The 21,271-nt window shown below is 38.9% G+C and overlaps 1 protein-coding gene and 1 long non-coding RNA gene across 2 annotated transcripts; both read left to right on the forward strand.

The window, feature by feature from the left end:
• Positions 1-4,693: 4,693 nt before the first annotated feature.
• On the forward strand, positions 4,694-9,542 carry cd302 (CD302 molecule). The gene is made up of 6 exons (XM_072444353.1): positions 4,694-4,928; positions 5,436-5,561; positions 5,638-5,748; positions 6,592-6,774; positions 7,360-7,380; positions 7,464-9,542. The coding sequence occupies exons 1-6, from the start codon at positions 4,781-4,783 to the stop codon at positions 7,664-7,666; spliced, it is 792 nt and encodes a 263-aa protein (XP_072300454.1). The 5' UTR covers positions 4,694-4,780; the 3' UTR covers positions 7,667-9,542.
• Positions 9,543-12,618: 3,076 nt separating this feature from the next.
• LOC140359431 (uncharacterized) lies at positions 12,619-20,554 on the forward strand. Its single transcript, XR_011926856.1, has 3 exons — positions 12,619-12,749; positions 14,828-14,903; positions 20,484-20,554. It is a non-coding gene; the product is annotated as an uncharacterized lncRNA (long non-coding RNA).
• The last annotated feature ends 717 nt before the right edge of the window (positions 20,555-21,271 follow it).

Below are 21,271 nucleotides of genomic sequence, written 5' to 3' on the forward strand. Positions count from 1 at the left end.
TGTATCATTCTTGCATTTGTTAAAAAAAAATTTTTTTTAATAAATGCAAGAAGTTAGACCTTTTTATCAAGTTGGACCTGTATTTTGGAGTGAAACGTGAAGAGGATATCTAATAAACTATGAGCTTATTGCAAAAGATTATTACAGTTGGAAAACAAGCATTCTGTAGCGTTGAGCGAATAGCACCCGTGCCTCCATGTGGAGTGTCGCAAGTTCAAATCCGAGCCTCCACAGTCTGCTGCAGTGTCTTTCCCAAGTCTCATCCCCATTTCATGCTGCACTGTCCTGTCTGATAAAGCAGGCAAAAATCCGTCACAGATCTGACCAGTAACTTGACCTGATGGTGTCACTTGTTTGTTTCTTTGTAGAAAGTAGAGTAGTAGATTATTTTAAAATATTATTATTATTATTTTTATTATTAGTATTATTATTAATAATAATAATAATAACTGATTTATTTGATATCATATGGAACAATTATAGCTGATTACAATGCTAGTGTCCATCTGTTGTCCCTGAGCAGGTAATAGAGGCAAACATTTAGGTAAAGCAATAACATCTCCATGGAGACAAGCAAGGGGCAAACTCCAGCTTATTTCTCTTGGTGGTGCCGCTTCATTCCTGCAAATAAATGTTTCAAAGGAAAAACCCTGATTTCAGGAAAGCTTCTCTGGCTCTGACCCCAGTATTCAGAGAAGAGAAGCTTGAGAAATTGCAGTAAAGCACGTCAAAGGATGCATTGTTTTCCCAAAACTCAGAAACTATAATGTATATTGTGTTTTCATTCAAATGTTTTAAAGTTGTTTAGTGGAATCAATTTTAACATTTTCTTGTCTTTGTTGGTTCAATTTGTTGAACCTGAAATATCGTGGTCGTCTACATAGCATTGTGAAAGAGAGTGTGATATCACTGGGACTCCTGGACCAGTTTAAAACTCGATTCTGGCAGATCCTGTTCACTCACTGCACAGTTCAAGGCCCTGTCCTCTGACAGGAGCATCACCTGCCCACATGGAGGACCAACTGAAACAAACTTTCATCCCCACAGCTATTGGCCTTCTCAACAACTCTTGAGAGTTTGTCACTTCTGCATCTATCCATCTATCTATCTATCTATCCATCTATCTATCATTTATATATCTATCTATCTATCTCTCTATCATTTATACATCTATCTATCTATCTATCTATCTCTCTATCATTTATACATCTATCTATCTATTTATCCATCTATCCATCTATCATTTATATATCTATCTATCTATCTATCCATCTATCTATCTATCCATCTATCATTTATCTATCTCTCTATCTATCTATCTATCCATCTATCTATCTATCTATCTATCATTTATATATCTATCTATCCATCTATCTATCTATCTATCTATCTATCCATCTATCATTTATTTATCTATCTATCCATCTATCTATCTATCTATCCATCTATCATTTATCTATCTCTCTATCTATCTATCTATCCATCTATCTATCTATCTATCTATCTATCATTTATATATCTATCTATCCATCTATCATTTATCTATCTATCTATCTATCCATCTATCATTTATCTATCTCTCTATCTATCTATCTATCCATCTATCTATCTATCTATCATTTATATATCTATCTATCTATCTATCTATCCATCTATCCATCTATCATTTATCTATCTCTCTATCTATCTATCTATCCATCTATCTATCTATCTATCTATCTATCATTTATATATCTATCTATCTATCTATCCATCTATCATTTATATATCTTTATCTATCTATATATCTATCTATCTATCTATCTATCTATCTATCCATCTATCATTTATATATCTATCCATCTATCCATCTATCATTTATATATCTATCTATCCATCTATCCATCTATCATTTATATGTCTATCTATCTATCCATCTATCCATCTATCTATCATTTATATATCTATCTATCTCTCTATCATTTATCTATCTATCCATCTATCCATCTATCATTTATATATCTATCTATCCATCTATCCATCTATCATTTATATATCTATCTATCTATCTATCCATCTATCCATCTATCATTTATATATCTATCTATCTATCTATCTATCCATCTATCTATCTATCTATCCATCTATCTATCTATCATTTATATATCTATCTATCTATCATTTATCTATCTATCTATCTATCTATCTATCATCTATCTATCTATCTATCTATCTATCCATCTATCATTTATATGTCTATCTATCTATCTATCCATCTATCCATCTATCTATCATTTATATATCTATCTATCTCTCTATCATTTATCTATCTATCTATCTATCTATCTCTCTATCATTTATATATCTATCTATCCATCTATCCATCTATCATTTATATATCTATCTATCTATCTATCTATCCATCTATCTATCATTTATATATCTATATATCTCTCTATCATTTATCTATCTATCTATCTATCCATCTATCCATCTATCTATCATCTATCTATCTATCCATCTATCCATCTATCCATCTATCTATCATTTATATATCTATCTATCTATCTATCTATCTCTCTATCATTTATATATCTATCTATCCATCTATCCATCTATCTATCATTTATATATCTATCTATCCATCTATCTATCATTTATATATCTATCTATCTATCTCTCTATCATCTATCTCTCTCTCTCTCTCCATCCAGGTGAAGGAGGTGAAGGTGAGGTGAAGGTGAAGGAGGTGAAGGTGAAGGAGGTGAAGGTGAAGGAGGTGAAGGTGAAGGAGGTGAAGGTGAAGGTGAAGGAGGTGAAGGTGAAGGAGGTGAAGGTGGTGAAGGTGAAGGTGGAGGTGAAGGTGAAGGTGGAGGTGGAGGTGAAGGTGAAGGTGGAGGTGAAGGTGAAGGTGAAGGTGAAGGTGAAGGAGGTGAAGGTGGAGGTGAAGGTGAAGGTGGAGGTGGAGGTGAAGGTGAAGGTGGAGGTGAAGGTGAAGGTGAAGGTGAAGGTGAAGGAGGTGAAGGTGGTGAAGGTGAAGGTGGAGGTGAAGGTGAAGGTGGAGGTGGAGGTGGAGGTGGAGGTGAAGGTGAAGGTGAGGTGAAGGTGAAGGAGGTGAAGGTGAAGGAGGTGAAGGTGAAGGAGGTGAAGGTGAAGGTGAAGGAGGTGAAGGTGAAGGAAGTGAAGGAGGTGAATTAGGTGAAGGTGAAGGAGGTGAAGGTGAAGGAGGTGAAGGTGAAGGTGAAGGAGGTGAAGGTGAAGGAGGTGAAGGTGAAGGAGGTGAAGGTGAAGGTGAAGGTGAAGGTGAAGGAGGTGAAGGTGAAGGTGAAGGTGAAGGAGGTGAAGGTGAAGGAGGTGAAGGTGAAGGAGGTGAAGGTGAAGGTGGAGGTGAAGGTGAAGGAGGTGAAGGTGAAGGTGGAGGTGAAGGTGAAGGAGGTGAGGTGAAGGTGAAGGTGAAGGTGTTGGAGGTGAAGGTGAAGGTGAAGGTGAGGTGGAGGTGAGGTGAGGTGAAGTGAGGTGAAGGGGTGAAGGTGAAGGGTGAGGTGAGGAGGTGAAGGGGTGAAGGTGAAGGTGAGGTGAGGAGGTGAAGGTGGTTGGTGAGGAGGTGAAGGTGAAGGTGAAGGGAGGTGAGGTGAAGGAGGTGAGGTGAAGGTGTGAGGTGAGGTGAAGGGGTGAAGGTGGGAGGTGAGGTTGAGGAGGTGAAGGTGAAGGAGGTGAAGGTGAGGTGGTGAGGGGTGAAGGTGGTGAAGGTGAAGGTGAAGGTGAGGAGGTGAAGGTGAGGAGGTGAAGGTGAGGTGGTGAGGTGAGGTGGTGAGGTGAGGTGAGGTGAAGGTGGAGGTAGGTGAAGGGTGAGGTGAGGTGATGGAGGTGAGGGTGAAGGTGAGGTGGGTGAGGTGGAGGTGAAGGTGAGTGGTGAGGTGAGGTGAGGTGAGGTGAGGGGTGAGGTGAGGTGAGGTGAGGGTGAGGTGGTGTGGTGGTGAGGTGAGGGGTGAGGTGAGGTGAGGGTGAGGTGGTGAGGTGAGGAGGTGAAGGTGAAGGTGGTGGTGAGGGTTGGTTGAGGTGGTGAGGTGAGGTGGTGAGGTTGAAGGTGAGGTGAGGTGGTGAGGTGGGTGAGGTGGGGTTGGTGTTGGTGAGGGGTTGGTGGTGTGAGGTGAAGGAGGTGGTGAGGTGATGGGGTGGTGAGGTGAGGGGTGAAGGTGAGGGGTGAAGGTGGTGGAGGTGAGGAGGTGAAGGTGAGGGTGAGGTGAGGTGAAGGTTGAGGGTGGTGAGGTGAGGTGAAGGGGTGAGGTGGTGAAGGTGAGGAGGTGGGTTGGTGAGGTGAGGTGTGGGTGAGGTGGTGAAGGTGGTTGGTGTGGGGTTGTGGGTTGGGTGTGGGTTGAAGGTGAAGGTGGTGAAGGTTGGGTGGGTGAAGGAGGTGAGGTGATGGAGGTGAAGGAGGTGAGGTTGAGGAGGTTGGAGGTGAAGGTGAAGGGAGGTGAAGGTGAAGGAGGTGAAGGTGAAGGTGAAGGAGGTGAAGGTGAAGTGGCCCAGTGTAAATGCCTCAACACAAAGTTGACCCGCCGCGAGCCCAAACTGTGCATATTCCGCCCTCTAGTGGCGAACAGCGGACACGACCAGAGGCGCCGCATGTTTCCTGCGGAATAACCGCATGTGCGCAGTTACTGATCTTTAACGCGCACGTCCAGCCTGTTACACTGAGCCAACATAGAAACAAACCTAAACCAACTGTGGGTAAAGCTGCTGAAGCCTTTGTTCGGGGTCAAAGGCGGTGGGAGGAGCGTACTGAGAGTGGACGTGGTTCATGTCAGAAGTAGAGAAACTTGTGTTGAAAGTGGGAGGCTGTTGGAGCTGCATTATGGCGCTGTGGCACGCACTCATGGAGGCGCAGAAGAAAAGCCTGCTCTTGTGCTGCGTGTTGTGCCTTCTGCCTTCAGGATCTACCGCTGGAGGCAAGTCGTCGTCTTTTCTTTTTGCCCTTTTACAATAGAATAACGTCATTTAGTTTATGGCGCAGCGATTTGACACAGGCCCGTGTTTGAACGTTGTGCGCACTGGCTTTTGTGGCGCTGTTCAGTCTTCTGTATTTGGCAAGTGGAAAGGGCATTCAAGGATTTCGTAATAAATCAGTGCGTAGTTACTAAAGAAACGAGGTCACAATGCTGCTGGATCCGCGTTTGAGCCGCGTGAAGATCGGAATAGCAGAATTACCGTAATGTCGGGGGTTTGTTTACGGCAGGTTGTTGGTTTGTTTCAGCTTTTTCTAAGTATAATCGTGTCACGTGACGAGGCGAGCAGTGTGAGAAGAGAAACAAAACCAACAACAGTCTGCGTTCTTAAAAGAGGAACAGCTGCCCAGAACTGAAACCAGCTGCAGCTCCATTCAAAGTCTATCAATAAACAGTCATATTTTGCTTCCCATGTTTTTGTGTCAATGTTTGGTGTTTGTTTTTCCTCAGACTGTCCTGCAGATGGAAGGATGTGGGTGCCTTCTGATGACAGGTGTTACCATTTTGTGCATGGAGAAGAGGATGCCATCAAGAGCTACACTTTAGAAAGAGCAAAGACGCTCTGCCAGGGCTTCGGTTGGTGGAGATCCACAAAGGAAACTCTAACATCTCTAAACAGGTTGACACATTTGTTGTCTTTGTTCTTTTGTAGATCTTCTGACCATCCAGAGCGCAGAGGAGAACGACTTTGTCATTAATTATAGCCCAGAGGTGTGGAAAGGCAACGTCAACGTGTGGCTGGGAATGTATTATGACACAAACAGTTAAGTGCTGCACAACTGTGAACACTGAACAGCAAGGGACGTGGGCGGGGATAGGAGGTAGGTGGAAACAAACATTTTTTTGGATGCAGGACAGTACGGGATTGATCAAACATGCATTAATCAAACAACTTTGAGTGCACTTATGATGAGGTAATATTGTTATAATAAGCTGCTAAAAGTGTCTCGTAAAGGCATGCATGTGTTTTTAAGTGTTGGGAAACAGTATGGGGATTGAAATGGTAAATGTAACAATTTGAATAGTTGGGGGGGGGGGATCTAAAGGTCTCTGACTTGGTGAATTGTTGTGAATGAATAGTTAAAACTTTAAGTATGTTCGTCTGTTGTACCAGTCGCTGTTAATCATATGCCAAACCTAAATACTGATCCATTTAGTGGTTTGTTTGTGGCCGTTCCATTTGTCTGACCTCCCAGTTCTCAAGCTCAAAGGTGAATAAAGCCACTTTTCTGATGGACAAAGTAACGCCACCAGGCCAAGTAAGTTAGAGGTCAGGAGAGGCGATCCTGCTCGCCAAAAGAAGACATGTTTTTACAAAGGAAAAAAAGAAAAAGAAATAAACTAATGTAAGACAAGTTTTTAGGCCTGTCACAACAACACATTTTGAAGTGTGATTTGTTATTACAGAAAATGTCACAATAAATGATAAAAACGCTTATAATATTGTCAGAAAATATGCTCTGCAACAACTAAATAGCCAAATATACACTTCAGTACTTAGGTTGTATTCAGAAATGATTAATTTGACCCTCTTTAGCTCTCGTCTTCTTGTTTAAGTCGTGATTAGTTGTAAGTAAAACGTGGTACTGACTGTGGTGTTTGTTAGGTGAAGACATGAGGTGGCTGGGCAGTGACCCTGTGGAGTACACCAACTGGGAGTTCAGCTCGTCCCCTTCAGACCTCGTGCCCGTGGACACGTGCGTGGCCCTGCACACTGTGTCCGGGAGGTGGGAGAACGTCAGCTGCCTGGACGACGTGGAGAATGGAGTGGTGTGTGAGACCGCCCAAAGTAAGACGTAACAGCTCTCAAAACGACTCCGCTTAGAAAAGACGTGTACAGCTACAGTCAAAGTTTGATATGTAAGAAACTAGTGATATCTGTGAACTATATTTTATTGATATTATCTTGACTCAACATTTTTTTCCCCACGTTTCTTCGATAGTGTAATTTTCTGTGATTGTCTGTTCGATGTAAAGCCGATGTATTGTTTGACGTTTAGTATCAAGTAGTCATTTTTTTCCTGTTATTTAGTTTGTTTAAAGCGTTAAACAACTTGTCCATAAACTATAAAAAGTGCTAGGTTGCTTTTAACATAAGTACACACTTGGCTTGTGCAGTAAATCGATAATATTGCAAAAATTTCAAATTTTGCTCGTTCTGCCCCTCAAAACCTGGAATAAAGTTATCAGAGTAAGGTCTAATCAGCTCTGGCTTTACTAATAAATCAGACTTTTCTTCTCTACAGATTAAACTTTATTAAATAATTATCTTCAATAGTCATGAGTTTAGTTTCCCCAAATGGAACAGCTGTAAATGTCAAACCGGACGCATTTTACTGTTGCCTTAACAATGTCTTTTTTCCCTGTATTTCAGTCACGCTGAACTCCACACACAGTAAGTCGATCCTTGGAGACTCTTTTAATCCTTTGTGTGCGTTTGTTTACACCGCTGACCTTCCTTGCTTTGTCCCACCTCAGAATCGAACGGCGTGCTGTCCGCTCTGGTCATACTCAGCGTGGTGGCCATCATGGGAATCTCCGCCGTTATCTGGTTCCTGCAACAGAAGCACAACATCGGCTCGGGCATTCTCTCCGCCTTCGAGTATCACCCGCCCTTCCGAGTCCTGGACAACGACCAGTCCTGCCTGGTGGAGACGGAGGAGACGGATAGTATGCCATAGACTAGAACAGTTTTAAATAAGCAGGCCAATCATCAGTGATTTCTGATATTTGAGATTTTCTCCTTCTAAACGGTGGCTGAAGCCGGTTTGAGTTAAAGGGATAGTCCAGTATTTGGTAAGAGTGTCCACTGTCCATTACGTCTACAAAGTAATACCCAGTGGTGTAAAGTACATCAGTAAAAGTAAAAAGTACTGTACTTACAGTGGATACTTGTTCCTTTTACTTCACTACATTTGAGAGCATTATCTGTACTTTCTACTCAACTACAAAAAAGAACTGAAAAGTAAAAAGTACTCGGGGTTATTTTTTTTTTGCAATCAGGACAATTCTTTTTCGAGTGTATATTTCACTCACAAATTTGCTGTGAAATACAAAATTGAGGACTTCTTCCACCACTGAAAAGACCATGTGTTGATGCGTGTTAAGAATGGCCAGTATTTAATTTGGTATTCCAAAATCAAATTGAACCATGCAAGTATATTCAGTGGTGGCTGATGCCCTCTGTCACAGGACCAGCTCTGAGTATGTGTATTTATGTTTCCCAAAGGAAATTCATGACAGAAATGCTGACCATTCACTCCTATGTTTTTCCCCTATTTTTTGCATGTCTTGATGGTGGCGGACACAAGCCAACAATCCTGTTTTAACCTTTTGGCCTTTTAGAGAAAATAAACCCCACATTGAATAATAGATGTTAAATTGTACTTATTTTAAAGGGGCCATAATATGCACAATCAACCTTTTAATGTTTTAAAATGTGAATGTTGTTACAAAAGTTTCCTCATCTTTATCATCCTTATGATCCCTGCATGTCTGAGTAATCCTCTATTGTCCTGCAACTGTGGCCAGTGCTCAGAAAACTCCTGTTTTCACCTATCCCCCATCCTATTACTTCCTGTACTTAGTTGGGATTATTTGAAAAAAAAAATGAAGACTTACGGTTCTAAAATGTCACATTGCCACTTTTCAAAAATGAAATCATGTAAATAACAATCTGCTGCTTGTCACAGTGAAACGTCACTATAAAGAGGCGGGGCTTATCAACAGGAAGTCAATAGATCTGTTTCTGTTACAAAGCCGTTTTAGATCAATATTGCAGTTTTTTTACATCGACCAAAATGTAAAATTATGCTCTACTTAAGTTACATTTCAATATTAAGTACCAGGGAAAATGCATAATGTCTCCTTTACGCCAAAAGAAAAAGAAGTCTAGGTTCTTTAATTTGCTCTTTGAATCTAGGAACTCTTTACACAAAAGTGGACTCTTGCAAATACTGTATCATCCCTCGAAAGCGTGTGGCTCATGTGATCCGAGGGCTTCGTCTTGATACTAACTTCACTACGACACATTTCACCACTTTGCTAAAATCTGTTGTTTTCTTGATAGGAACTTGAATGTAGAATGTGCATTTTTGGGGGAGACTTAATGACCCAGTAGAGTAAACACTGTTATTCAGAATCTGTAGATCGCAGTAGTGATTTCCAATAGAAGCACAGACACAGAGCTGCTGTAATGGAGTCGCATAACAATCTAAATGAAATCGTGCTCAACTTCATTCAATATCAAACTACACAAAACCACAAGGCATAAAAGTGCACAGTCTTTAATAACTTGCCAAATCCAATGTAATTAACAAAGAATGTTGTCAGAAATTCCAATTTGCTATTTTTTATAATCGCTAATGTTGGTGTTCAGACAATCAATATTTTGCTATTGATGTGAATTCAGAATGATGCAAGTTGCCTTTCAATGTTTTGAAAATGTTGTTTAACATGTGATGGCCTTAAAGCAGCAGCATGATTGCTTCTGTGAACTATTTGGCAGTTTCTGAGCCCTAGTGTGTTTTGCATAATAAAGCTTGTTTTAAAAGAAAATGTGCTTTCTTATTTTTAAAAAGATGGATTATCTGAAGCCCAAAGCAAATGGAAAATATTAAGAGAGAATATAAATTGCGGGGACAGGAGTCACTGAGACTGTTGAAATGGTTCCATAAATACTAAAGGATTTTTTAATTATTTAAATGGATGGATCAGATGCTAAAATTGCATATGAATTTTATAAATACATAAATCTTAAAAAAAAAGCATTTTGCAGTTGCTTCCCCTTTTGTGGAACTTTCCAGTTACACAGCAACATTTTCGGTCAAATGGTGGTTTACAGGTGATGTGCGGGGTGTTTTTTTAAAACCTAGTTTAAAGCTCATAGTTTCGATGAGCCTCCACACCTTTAATAAGACTTGGAACATTTTAATATTCGGTTGGTTTATTGGATCAGTTTGACCTGTTTTTTCTTTGTTAGTCAGTACTGAGCACTCTCGTTGACCAAAACATCCGTTGTCTGCAGCTGACTCTGAACTTTGAAGGCCTCTCCAGGGTCTTGACGTGTGACACATGTGACACACTTCATTCCAGTTAGTATGACGGCAATTGGGAAAAGAGAAACATTATTTACTGAAACATTAGAATTTGCCAAATACAAATACTTTACAAAGAAGACAATAAGATACACACTTGAAAGGTTTAAACAGGGAATAAGGGGGGAAATTGGTATAAAACAGTATTCACAAAAACTTCCATCCTCTGTGACAAGGATGTATATCAACTTTCATGTGGTCAAGAGGATGTCAAAAATGGAGGTAAACTGCTAAGGAATTAACATTTTACACCAGTTTACTTAAAAAACATCTGAAATAATTGTCCACCATTTTGGCAAAGTGTCAGTTAAAATAAATGCATGAGTGTTGGCAGATATATGACTGCATGTCATGACTAGGTGACCTTAGAACAATGTGTTTAATCATAAATATGATTAGACAAGTAATGTGTTTTGAGACAATGGGTGTTTTAATGAGTTCTGTGCAGCTCAGTGTGAATGCCAGTACTTCCTGTCTAATTCTATCTCTGGGGTTTTTGCTATAAATACTATAAGATCAGACAGTGAACAGCGAGTTGTGGTGTTTCTGACAACATGTTAAAGAAATACTTCACCAGGACGTGTTTTATAAAGGGATGTGTTTGTGTCAAGCCATTGAGTCGATTAATCGATCAATGAGGTCTTAGTCGATCAAGAATTTTAGTGATATTATTTAATCTATATTATAAAGCTACAGTATACACCACAGCAGAAAGAAGACATGACATGGGTTAGCTGGAGTTTTACATATTTAATTATACATTTATTCTTCTATTTTTACAGTTAAAAGTGCTTTTTACCAGTACTTTTCTGTACTGAACCATGCATTTCTTTAGTTGACTAGTCCTACTACCAACAGTAAAACGTGTACGTATATAAATAATAGTTTCAGAGTAAGTTTTTAAACTTGGCCACAAGGTGGAACAATTGCTACAATAGCTGCTTGTCTTTGCACAGCATTTATGCAGTTTTTATCTATTTGAAGCAACAAATCTGATGTAGGTCATCAGTTCATTAATAATACTCAACATCTCAATTTGTCCCTCAAAATACAATGAATATGTGACAAAATAACAGCTTATTTAGTTTAGGTTGGAAGAGGCAAAGCGACCATCTTAACAGCAGAGGGCACTGACCTGCAATAGATTCCCTCTAGAAAGGCTGAGATACAAGTCCAACCTTAAGGTATAAAACATTTAAAAGTATACAGTTAAATACAGACTCACATCATTCTATTAAGAGGTCTTGTCAATCATTCACAATTAAGAGAATCAATGATGCTGACACGTTACGAAAGGATCGTATTAAATTTGTTTGGAAAAATGGGACATTTCAGATGAACCTCGAGCACAGCAACAATGAATTCAACTGGAGAGGTTTATTTGAAAAGTGCCACTCATACTGTTCAATTAAATTGGATATTTGTATTCATGAATGGGATATGAAAGATTGAATGGAAATTAGACAGTCGCATGGACGAGGCTCAGATTCTCATAAATAGACTGCTGTGATGTGATGTTTGAGGATAACATGTTTACGTATACGCTATAGGTTAGTTTCATTCTACATTTATGCGGCTGTCACAAGTCAAAATACCCCCTTTTTTTAACCAAGGGAAAACCCCTCGGTGAAACCTGCTCACACAACCTCTATTCCAACTGAAAGGAGTTCCAAGCTGTGGGAGCAGCATAGAAGAAGGCTCTCTTCCCCCGCTTCAGCCACAAACAGTCTTATAGATAAAAAGTATCCAGTGAGTGAACCTCTGAGCACTCAAAAAGGACATGATGGTCTACAACAACCTACTACAAATCTTAACAAAGATCAACCTGGTCACCCTGTGTGCTGTGTGGTCTACTGGAGCATCAGAGAGGGAGAGGAAGAGGAAGAGGTACAAGGTCATCAAGAAGTCCAGCTCTGTCCTACACTTTTCTGACACTTTAAACGACCAATCAACAAAATAAAACCGTTATATGGTATTATTGTTGTCAAATCATAACTATTGTGTAATTTACATGGATTTTGGATATTTGCTGCCCATGTCCAACCAGGCAGGAAGTAAGGTTTATTTTTTAGAGCACATTTCATACACAAGGCAATTCAACGTGCTTCACACAGCAGTAAAAATACATTAAAATCACAAAGAAATTACAGAAACAGAAATACAATAAAATTAACTAAATAAAAAATAAGAAATAAAAACACCTAGCCAAAAGTACAATTATTAAGTACAAAAATGGTCAAACAGGGGACAAATAAGCAAAATGAGTAAAATCTGAACTATAATTGTGTTTGAGTGAAATGTGTGTCTAACCATATAGTCTTTAAGCAGCAGTTGTTTAAATTGCAAATGTATTGATCTGAACTGCATGTTAGTTCAAAGAGTATGTTTTTATCTATATGTTTGCCTTTATGTTGGCAGAAGCATCACTTTCATACTTATTAGCATTAGAAGTTGCCAGGCGGTTGCAGTGACGTCACTTTAGCTGCTTGTTCCGTGGAGCCGCGTCTCTCGGCTCCAGAGCCCGGGGAAGGCGCACTCAAAGGCGGACACACGTCTCTCACGTCACCGCCGCATCGGAGCATCATTCATCCAAGTTGGAACACTGATCAGTCACGGTCAGGGATATCTGCCATCAAGAGACTACATATTAAGCTCATACAACCTCAAAGTAAGTGTCTTTTTTTGCTTCTTCGCGTGTTTTAATGCGGAGATATTGGGTGATCGACGCTAAAAATGTGACATTGTTTGGATGTATTTTACAGCGAGCTAGCGTGGGTCTTATTTTTTCTATTTTTCTTTTTTAATGCTGAGTGTTGCATGAGTTTACGCGAGCTAAAAGAGCAATGTAAACTTTAACAACTAACAAATTAATTACATTTGGAGAATTTGCTGTCAAGTGACACTTCGAAACATGTAGTTCTACAGCACATTTAGTTACATTTCCTTGGTTTCCAGCAGATGTAGAAGAATGTAGAGGACAATAAAAAAATAACTGATGGTAATTATTGGCATATTTTTCTGCTACTTTAGCGCAATGATGGTCCAAAAGTTAAATGTAAAGGGCTAATAAGGTGCAACTGGAATTTGTCGAATGTGCTGCTGATGTGCAGTTTTAGCATGGATCTATTAAGTGGGCTAATATAATGAATTCATAAATAAAATAACAGTAATATAATACAACGAGGAGCATTCAACTAATCGTAAATAATCGACTATTAAAAAATAACCGTAGTCATATTTTTTGATAATTGTAATCGTTATCCTGAATACACTGACTCTACAAAAACTTTATAACAAAGGCAGTAGCATTCATAAATCAAGATGTCAAAAAGAAAAAACTAAACTATACACTTAAATCTTAAATATTCTCTATCTAGGAGCTTTCAGTCACCATATTTCAAACTTTATTTAGTTAAAACATGTTTTTTTTAATGTTTAATACTAGCTAACTTCTCAACTGCTGAAACAAACGTTGTGACAGCCCAATTATATTATTATGTATTTATTTTAATGTGTTTTTATTGCCACTTTACGGATAAATTGGATCACATTCTCATTCTTCTTGATATGTTATGCATGCAAGACCGATGAATCAAAACACAGGTAGAAGGTCACAATAATGTGGCTCATCTTTATTCACAGCACATGCCCTTGAGAGCTTTGAGAACAGCGTGGAACCGGTGCCTACAAAGCTTTTAATGATGTGCGCTTCAAGAAATCAAAGAACGAGGGGGTTGTATTTGCATACAAATATTTCTGTGATGTGATGTCCATGCAGGTTCCAAAGACGCAGCGTGCTTCACAGTCGCAGAGAAATGTCATTGATCAACTCATTCCCAGCGTACAATAAATCAATCACATTTGCATTGAATTTAAATCAACTTCTAAATATCAACACAGCTTTGGTCTGTGGCCAAACAAGGAACGTTTACAATGATGGAACCTAAACACGGTTTTACCTCCCTGATCCTGACATTTTGAGGACATTCATTATTCAGAAGATGGAATAGTTTATTTTAAATTGTTGATCGCTATGGCAATCCCTCAGAAACACATGGGGTGAAAGTGGTTTATGAAACGTTTCTGGTGAAGGGTCTTCCACTTGCTTTTCTCTCTGCTCATATCATTGTTTCTCTGGAATGTTCCACAGTGTGGCATTAAACTTATCTCCATGGAGACAAGCAGATTACAGCAGTATATTTTTAGCAATTAAAACACCTGTAATTGAATGAGGTCATTAAATTCCCAACAGTAAATAATGACATTATTCATGAACCTATGTAGGGTTAATTAATGAATCTAGCAATTATTCTTTTTTGATTAACTGCATACAGTTAGCTGTTTATGATAGGTCAGAAAATATGAGATTTTAATTTGCAGATGAATCTAAAGTGATTTAATTTAAGTATACTTGCTAACAAAATAGCTTTTCTATTAAAAAAAGCCAAATTTTACACGTTTTCTTGTGTGTATTTTGACCACGTGGTGTGTTTCAGAGTCTGGGAACAGCCAAGATATCCAATTACTACATTTATTGGAAATTATTTCATTCATGGTGTAATTGCAATTAACCATCATTCAGATTCTAATAACGTCAACCGAAATTGCACCAATGAAAGAATATTCCATTTTCTTTCATGACAAATTTGAGTCTTTAGACTAGTCTATATCAAACGGCCGGTTATTGTGTATTTTCCTAAGAAAGCTCTTTTTTTTTCTTCTTCTTTGTCTTCACCTTTTGCACAGGTCCGCCTCATTAATCAGAGATGTCGGCCGCCTGCTGAGGGCTGAGCAGGTTCATCAATTTGGCAGCCTGTGCGCGGTAAGCAACAGTGTGGAAGCTCTTAAATAAATGTCTGGGCTTCATATGTCAGAGCTGAAGGTTAATGCTGTATAATTCACCCGTGCCCTCTTTGTGTGCCGTGATTGATGTTCAGAAACACGTGAGGCCTGACGGGAGAGTCTGTTTGTAGGTCAGTGGTGGCACCCGGGATCCCGTGTGCCTTGGCGGAGGTCGTCATTAGCAACGGAATTAAGGAGATTATTCCTCTAATGTATTTGTGGTCTACTTGAATGCACAGTTTATAATGGATCAAGCCATTTCATTCTGAGCAATTTACTTATGGTAGAGAGTTTTGAAATGCTAAATGCGCAATTGACAAAAGTATTTGGTGGTATTATGGGTTACAGGGCAAAAGTTAAAGTGCATGGTAAGTTTTAGTTACACTTGTTGTCCTAAATTGAGATGTATTGATATTGCAACATTGAAAATAACATCCAAGTCACTCTTAAATGCCAAATAGCAAACAATAATAAGATAAGATATTCCTTTATTGTCCACTCATGGGGAAATTTCATTGTTGCAACGCAGGTAGATACAGAGGAAAAGGACAGATAACCTATTAAGAGTGTATTTTAAACTTCCTATAAGAAGTCATAAACAACTTATAAACAAAACTCTTATAAACAAAACTCCTATAGACGAAACCTCTCATTTCCTAATAAGGAATGGAGGGGGAAAATAAAGATAAAATAAAATAAACTAAAAACAGCAAGATAATACTAATAATAATGGTAAAAATATAGCCGCAAGCGGCAATGATCGGCCCTCGCCACGCCGCCGCCACACCGCCGCCACGCCGCAAGAGGAGGGGGCGCTAACGCGCCCCAATTGTCCTTTTATCACGCCTACTGCTGAATCTGTGACGCTGTCACATGTTCTCCCCTTTGTTTTACCATCAAAAAGCAATTTTATTTTGAATTCTTGGCAAAATGTGCGGCTTTGCCGCACAGACACCGTGACTCTTTGAATGAAAATGTGGATAACTTTTGATGGTCCTGAAGATGAGTCTCACCAAATTTCAGGTTAATAGGGCTGACGCCCTGGGAGGAGTTTGTGAAAGTCTAAAGTGTAAACATGTTCTGGCCCCATTGGAATAACATGGGAGGTTTCGGTCATCGTTACGGCAACGCCATAACAATTATGACATGGGTCTCATTGACTTTTTTGATGGGGATGCTAAAATTGAGTTGTGTGTCAAATTTCATATAATTTCGCAAAACTAAACATTTAACCTCCATATAAAATCTGTAGGGGGCGCTGTGGCGCCAAATGAATTTATTTCACTTCAAGTAGGTTTAGGGCAAAGAGTTTAACAACTGATTCTAATTTGACGCAATTCGGACTTTATCTGCGCAAACGGCAGAAATTTTAAATATGGGAGATTTCTGAAATTTTAGTTACAGTTTGCGGCTTCGCCGCACAGAGACCGTGAGAGGTATCAATGTAATTTGGATAACTTTTGATGTCCCACTCCTCAGTAGCATTTTCACCAAATTTCAGCTTTTTAGGGCCAACGCCCTGGGAGGAGTTCGTAAAAGTACGACGTTTGGAAAAACTCCGAAGTCATGTTTAGCCATTTTTGAAGCAATATGGCCGACATTTGGTTCGGGGGACGGCGTTGCCGTAATAATATTTTTTACTTCTCTTGTCACCATCTACCTCTGCGCCAAATTTCATGATTCTAAGAAGAAAGAAAGAAAGAAAGAAAGAATAATATTCCGATGCGAAAACAATGTTTCCCATTTTTCAAATATCATAAACTATACATTTTCGGAAAGCGCTCGCGCTTTCCTACCTCATGGTGTGGGTCCCTGGTCACTGACGGGTACTTTCGATAATTTTGAGTGGGCTCCGCCCACTTTGTGTTTTTGGCCCTCTATACAGTAATAATGTTCAATTTTTGCATTACATGCTTATATGCACGGAACATGCAAGAGATGGGGAACGTATTCGTGAGCTACTTAGCGCAAATGAGTGCTTTATATGGGGATGACGACCGCGAAGCGGTCGTCATCCCAATGTAAAGTGCTCGTTTAGTGCGAACTTTTGCACGGGCTTCGCCCGTTTACAACGGTAATGTTCCATTTTCCTACAACTAATTAGTATGCACGGGGCGTGCATGAGTGGAGGAGTGCGTTAGTGAGTGTTTGGAAGTGGGCGAGCGCTTCGCGCTCGATTTCGTGCGCACTACGTGCGCACTTTCGCAGCCGTGCTTCGCACGGCCTTACGAGATTAATAGGCCTCTCGCCAGCTTGTGGCGCTCGGGCCTAATAAACACTCAAATGCAACTTTAAGTACATTTAGGTGAGACAACAATTAGAATATTGCATTTAAATTCTCAGAAAGATTACATTGTTGTCTCTATGTAAAGTCTTTTTTGCCCTCAGTAAATTCCATAAAGTATAAAGGTCTCATTTTGAGTGGTGCAGTAGAGGGAGGGCGTGCTCATTATCTTCTGGACAGATGCATTCACAGGACGACAGGGCTCAGACCGTGTGAAAGGTGACCCCCGTTCACACATGTTCGCTTGTGGTTTTACTTTTATTGCTGCTTAAAACACTAGTGATGTAACAATACTCCCATCATCATCTCAACAACTATAGATATTACAGTAAACTTAAGTATTTTACACAGTATTTTAATCTCATCTTGTCATTCACTGTTTGAACTACCTTCCATTGACCCCCCCAAATTTGAAATTCGTAGTCAATACTAAGCTGCTTAGTAAATAGCCCCCGTCTTATCCAGGGCACTTAATTTGAATGCATTATTTAGGCTCAGGATTAAAGTTTTGCAATTAATTTGAGATTTGAGTCCTCTTTTCTGAAATGAGTTTGTGCCACGTTACACTTTGCTCTCAATTTGTGTACATCTAATTAGTTTTTTGTGTCTCTGGGAATTGGTGTCAAGCCGTCAGATATGTAAATCTCTTGGGGACAACATAAAACTTTTCAGACCACAGGGTATTTTAATGGAAATTGGTTGTCAGTAATTGGGTACAGGCTGCAGTCACTTAGGCATGGTTTGAAATAAGACCCAAGTTGCTTTTTTTTTTGTTCTTAACAGATTTACAACTTGGAAATAATGTGTCAAAACAAAGGACAGGCTTTAAAAAAAATATTTTACATTTTCAATTAAATGTTTGGTGACATGTTATTGCTTTCCCTAGAATATCCCACAGTATGGCATTAAACTTACCCACAGTATCTAGTGTTTTATTTATGAAACAATACTTTGAAAACGTGTATTAGTTAAGGTAAGTATCAGACAAATGCAAATGGGTAAAATTACTCACAAACTTGCACCAAAATCACTTTATACTCTTGCTTGGAAGATTACAACATATGTTTGTTCCATTTTTATATTAACGCTTGGCATTTTGAGAAAAATATCAATTAAAATTTAGCAAATATTCAAGACAACGTTCACAATATTATTAATTTGATATATTGCCTACCTCTAGTGTTTTGCATTGTCATTTGAAGGAGGGGTGTGAACAGTTCCTATGAGGTTGGATCACTTTGGACTTCAACTTTTACCCAAACTTGCCCAACTTTGTGAAACCCTGTTGGCTATACAGAAATAAATTTGTTTTAATTGCATTTTTACCAGTTATCAATCTTGTTTTCCCCTTCAGTATTATTTACTCCACTCCTAACCTAATATTTGAGGTGCACAGGTGGTTGCGTGCACACATCCAGCGCAGGTTGCACCAGTGTTGCAGAGGACATATGGAGCCAGTGTGACAAACGCTCTGAAGGGACTCTGAGGATCTGGTTTAGTGCTTCATTTGGCACAGCGCAGCGCCTCCTGTCACTGTGGCTGCTGTCTGATTTATGCTGTGTTCTTCAGAGAGGGAGAAAAGGTGGAGATGGACGAGCTTTGATGGTCATGTTTACTTTGATCCAAGCTGCCTTTATTTTTATGCCAGACATCTTGGACAAAATGTGTTGAAAGCCTCTTTGCTAACTTTATGTATTATTTCTGTATTATATCAGGGATGTCCAAACCGTTTTATTGGAGGGCTGCGTATCGATACATACATGAAGTGGAGGGCCATAAAGGAGTGGTCAATGCATCAAATGTGTGTTTCTAGTAGAGGGTTGACCGAGCCGCCAAGTCTTTTCTTACACTGTCCCTGGGCTGTCTCTACATGCCTGGCCCATTATTATATATTTTTTATTTCAATCAGCTGAAAGCCCTGCAATCAGCTAGTCTTCCTGGGTCCATTGCAATTAAAAACAGATTTAATTTCATATACAATAACACGGTTATCAATCATTCAGTAACAATTTAACAGGTCTTTGAAAATAATGTAAAATTTCAGTCCATTATAGTGTACAGTGCACATTTAAATGACACAATTTTCATAGCAAGTGTTAAAATCTTACATATGACTCTTTAGGTCTGTCTTAAATTATTTCTTTATTTTTAAGTTAAGGAATGTGTTTCCAAATGGATCTCGCTCAGTACAAAACGGTTCTGTTCATAAAGTTTGATTTGGGATGTGATTGGCTGCAGTTCTAGTGTTATGCTTATGCACGGAATCACTGTAGACTATTTGATTCAATATCAAAGCAGGCATTTTAAGCTCATTGTATTTGTAAATAAAGGTGCCCAATGTAACTTGTATTCTTTTGTCTAAATTTAGCCACGACAGAGCATCAGTTCTCTGCTTGTCAAACTGCCTAAAATATGCATTTTGACATGCCTTTTAAACTACTGTACTTTTGAACACATGAGCTTTGATATGTCATGTGCTATAACTTTAAATGTGAAAAAATACTAAAGGCTATAGTACAAAGTCCTGGTTTCAAATTCAGAATTGATTCAGCCCCAAAGGGAATCAGATTTGTAGCCGACCAGCAGAAGAAACAGACTTATCAATATAAAGAAACTCAAATTAAATGTCAATATCACCGTAAGAGTGATATTAGCTAAGTTCCCAGTATAAACGGAATACATTTGCATTTTAATTTAAGTTAGGATATAAAAATATAGTACCCCCCCAATATATTTACATATTTACATGTACATTTGCACATATGAATTGAATATTGCAGCAGAATGTCATAGTTTGATGGCGACAGCAGGACTTCCTGTGTGTCTTAGAGGAGCAGCGTGGCAGTAACAGTCTGTTGCGAGCTCTTGCAGCTGTCCAGCTCACTGTGGAGCGGGCGGGAGCCAAAGTGTAGAATAGTCTAGAACATTCTGGATTAGTCCTGATTATGGAAAGCATTTCTCTTACTTGCATAAAATGTCAGCAGAGGGCGCAAGGACTCGTTCTTACAGTTGGAATGAGAGTGGTAAATTGGTTATAATCTAATTCATAGTGAAAGCAGTTTAGCTAGTGAAAGTATTATGATTTAAGATTTAAAAGAAATTCTCTTCTTGGAATAAATAATATTGCCACAAAGTTATGTGAGAAGATCAGGACTCAAGGCAAATTACCCAAACAATAACAATATTTTATTGCATACATGATCACTCTATTGTCCACATGAATATCTATTATAATAGTAGATGTACAAACATATATAAATACATTTTGTTTTGCAGGTGCTGCAGAATGCATAGGTAATATATCTGGCACTGCAAGAGTAGAATCAAATGGACCTGAGGTAAAGTATAATCAGGCCTGAGTACTTTGGAGCTCAGTATATGGTGACGGTTAACTTTGATTTGAGATTTTTAATTAACAATGATCAGCCAATCTTCTGTCAGTAAATGCATGTAGTTTGGAGTTCAGACTTTGTGGAAGTAATATCAAGCAGGGATCTGTATCTGTATTGTTTGTGTTCAAGAAATTAATATTGAAAGACATTTTTGTTTATTTTTAGTAAGACAAAATCTAATCGATCAATAAGGGGAAAAAAGATCATTATTTTGTCAAATACATTTTCTCAAAGCAATGGTATTCAATGGAATGTATGAACATTATAATTTTGCTCTGTCGTGGTAGATAGTGATTAATACAGCATAAGGTACAAAAAAAGTACAGGTGGTAGTACTGGTACTCCCATAAAATGGAAGGGATACCCAGTCCTACCTATGAGACGTAACTAAGGCTACCTGCCTCTGTTGAGAGTAAAATTCATGGCAGACTTCTTTTAATCATGCTGTTTGGCAGTTTATCTGGCTTCTTCCTCACGATGCCTAAAGCTTATGTGTAGTAAGTTTAATAAGTCCCCTGTCTCATCTTCTATAGGTGTTCTTTATCGAACCCTGTGACACTGCAAAATACAGCTTGTTTTTAATCTAGTTGGAGAAGAATCTGACTAAATAGGCTTGAAGATTGTTGATGTTCATTATTATGAGTACACGGTGTAGCAGCAGTGATGGATGTC

Source organism: Eucyclogobius newberryi, unplaced genomic scaffold, assembly GCF_026437365.1.
Source record: "Eucyclogobius newberryi isolate DKJ021-1_F unplaced genomic scaffold, fEucNew1.0.hap1 SCAF_14, whole genome shotgun sequence".
Lineage (NCBI taxonomy): Eukaryota > Metazoa > Chordata > Actinopteri > Gobiiformes > Gobiidae > Eucyclogobius > Eucyclogobius newberryi.

Bases quoted from the DNA above. Each gene is read 5' to 3' on its own strand.
- cd302 (XM_072444353.1), top strand. From the start codon at position 4,781: ATGTCAGAAGTAGAGAAACTTGTGTTGAAAGTGGGAGGCTGTTGGAGC. The intron at 5,749-6,591 runs GTTAAGTGCTGC...GGTGTTTGTTAG, and splicing joins AATGTATTATGACACAAACA to GTGAAGACATGAGGTGGCTG. The intron at 7,381-7,463 runs GTAAGTCGATCC...GTCCCACCTCAG, and splicing joins CACGCTGAACTCCACACACA to AATCGAACGGCGTGCTGTCC.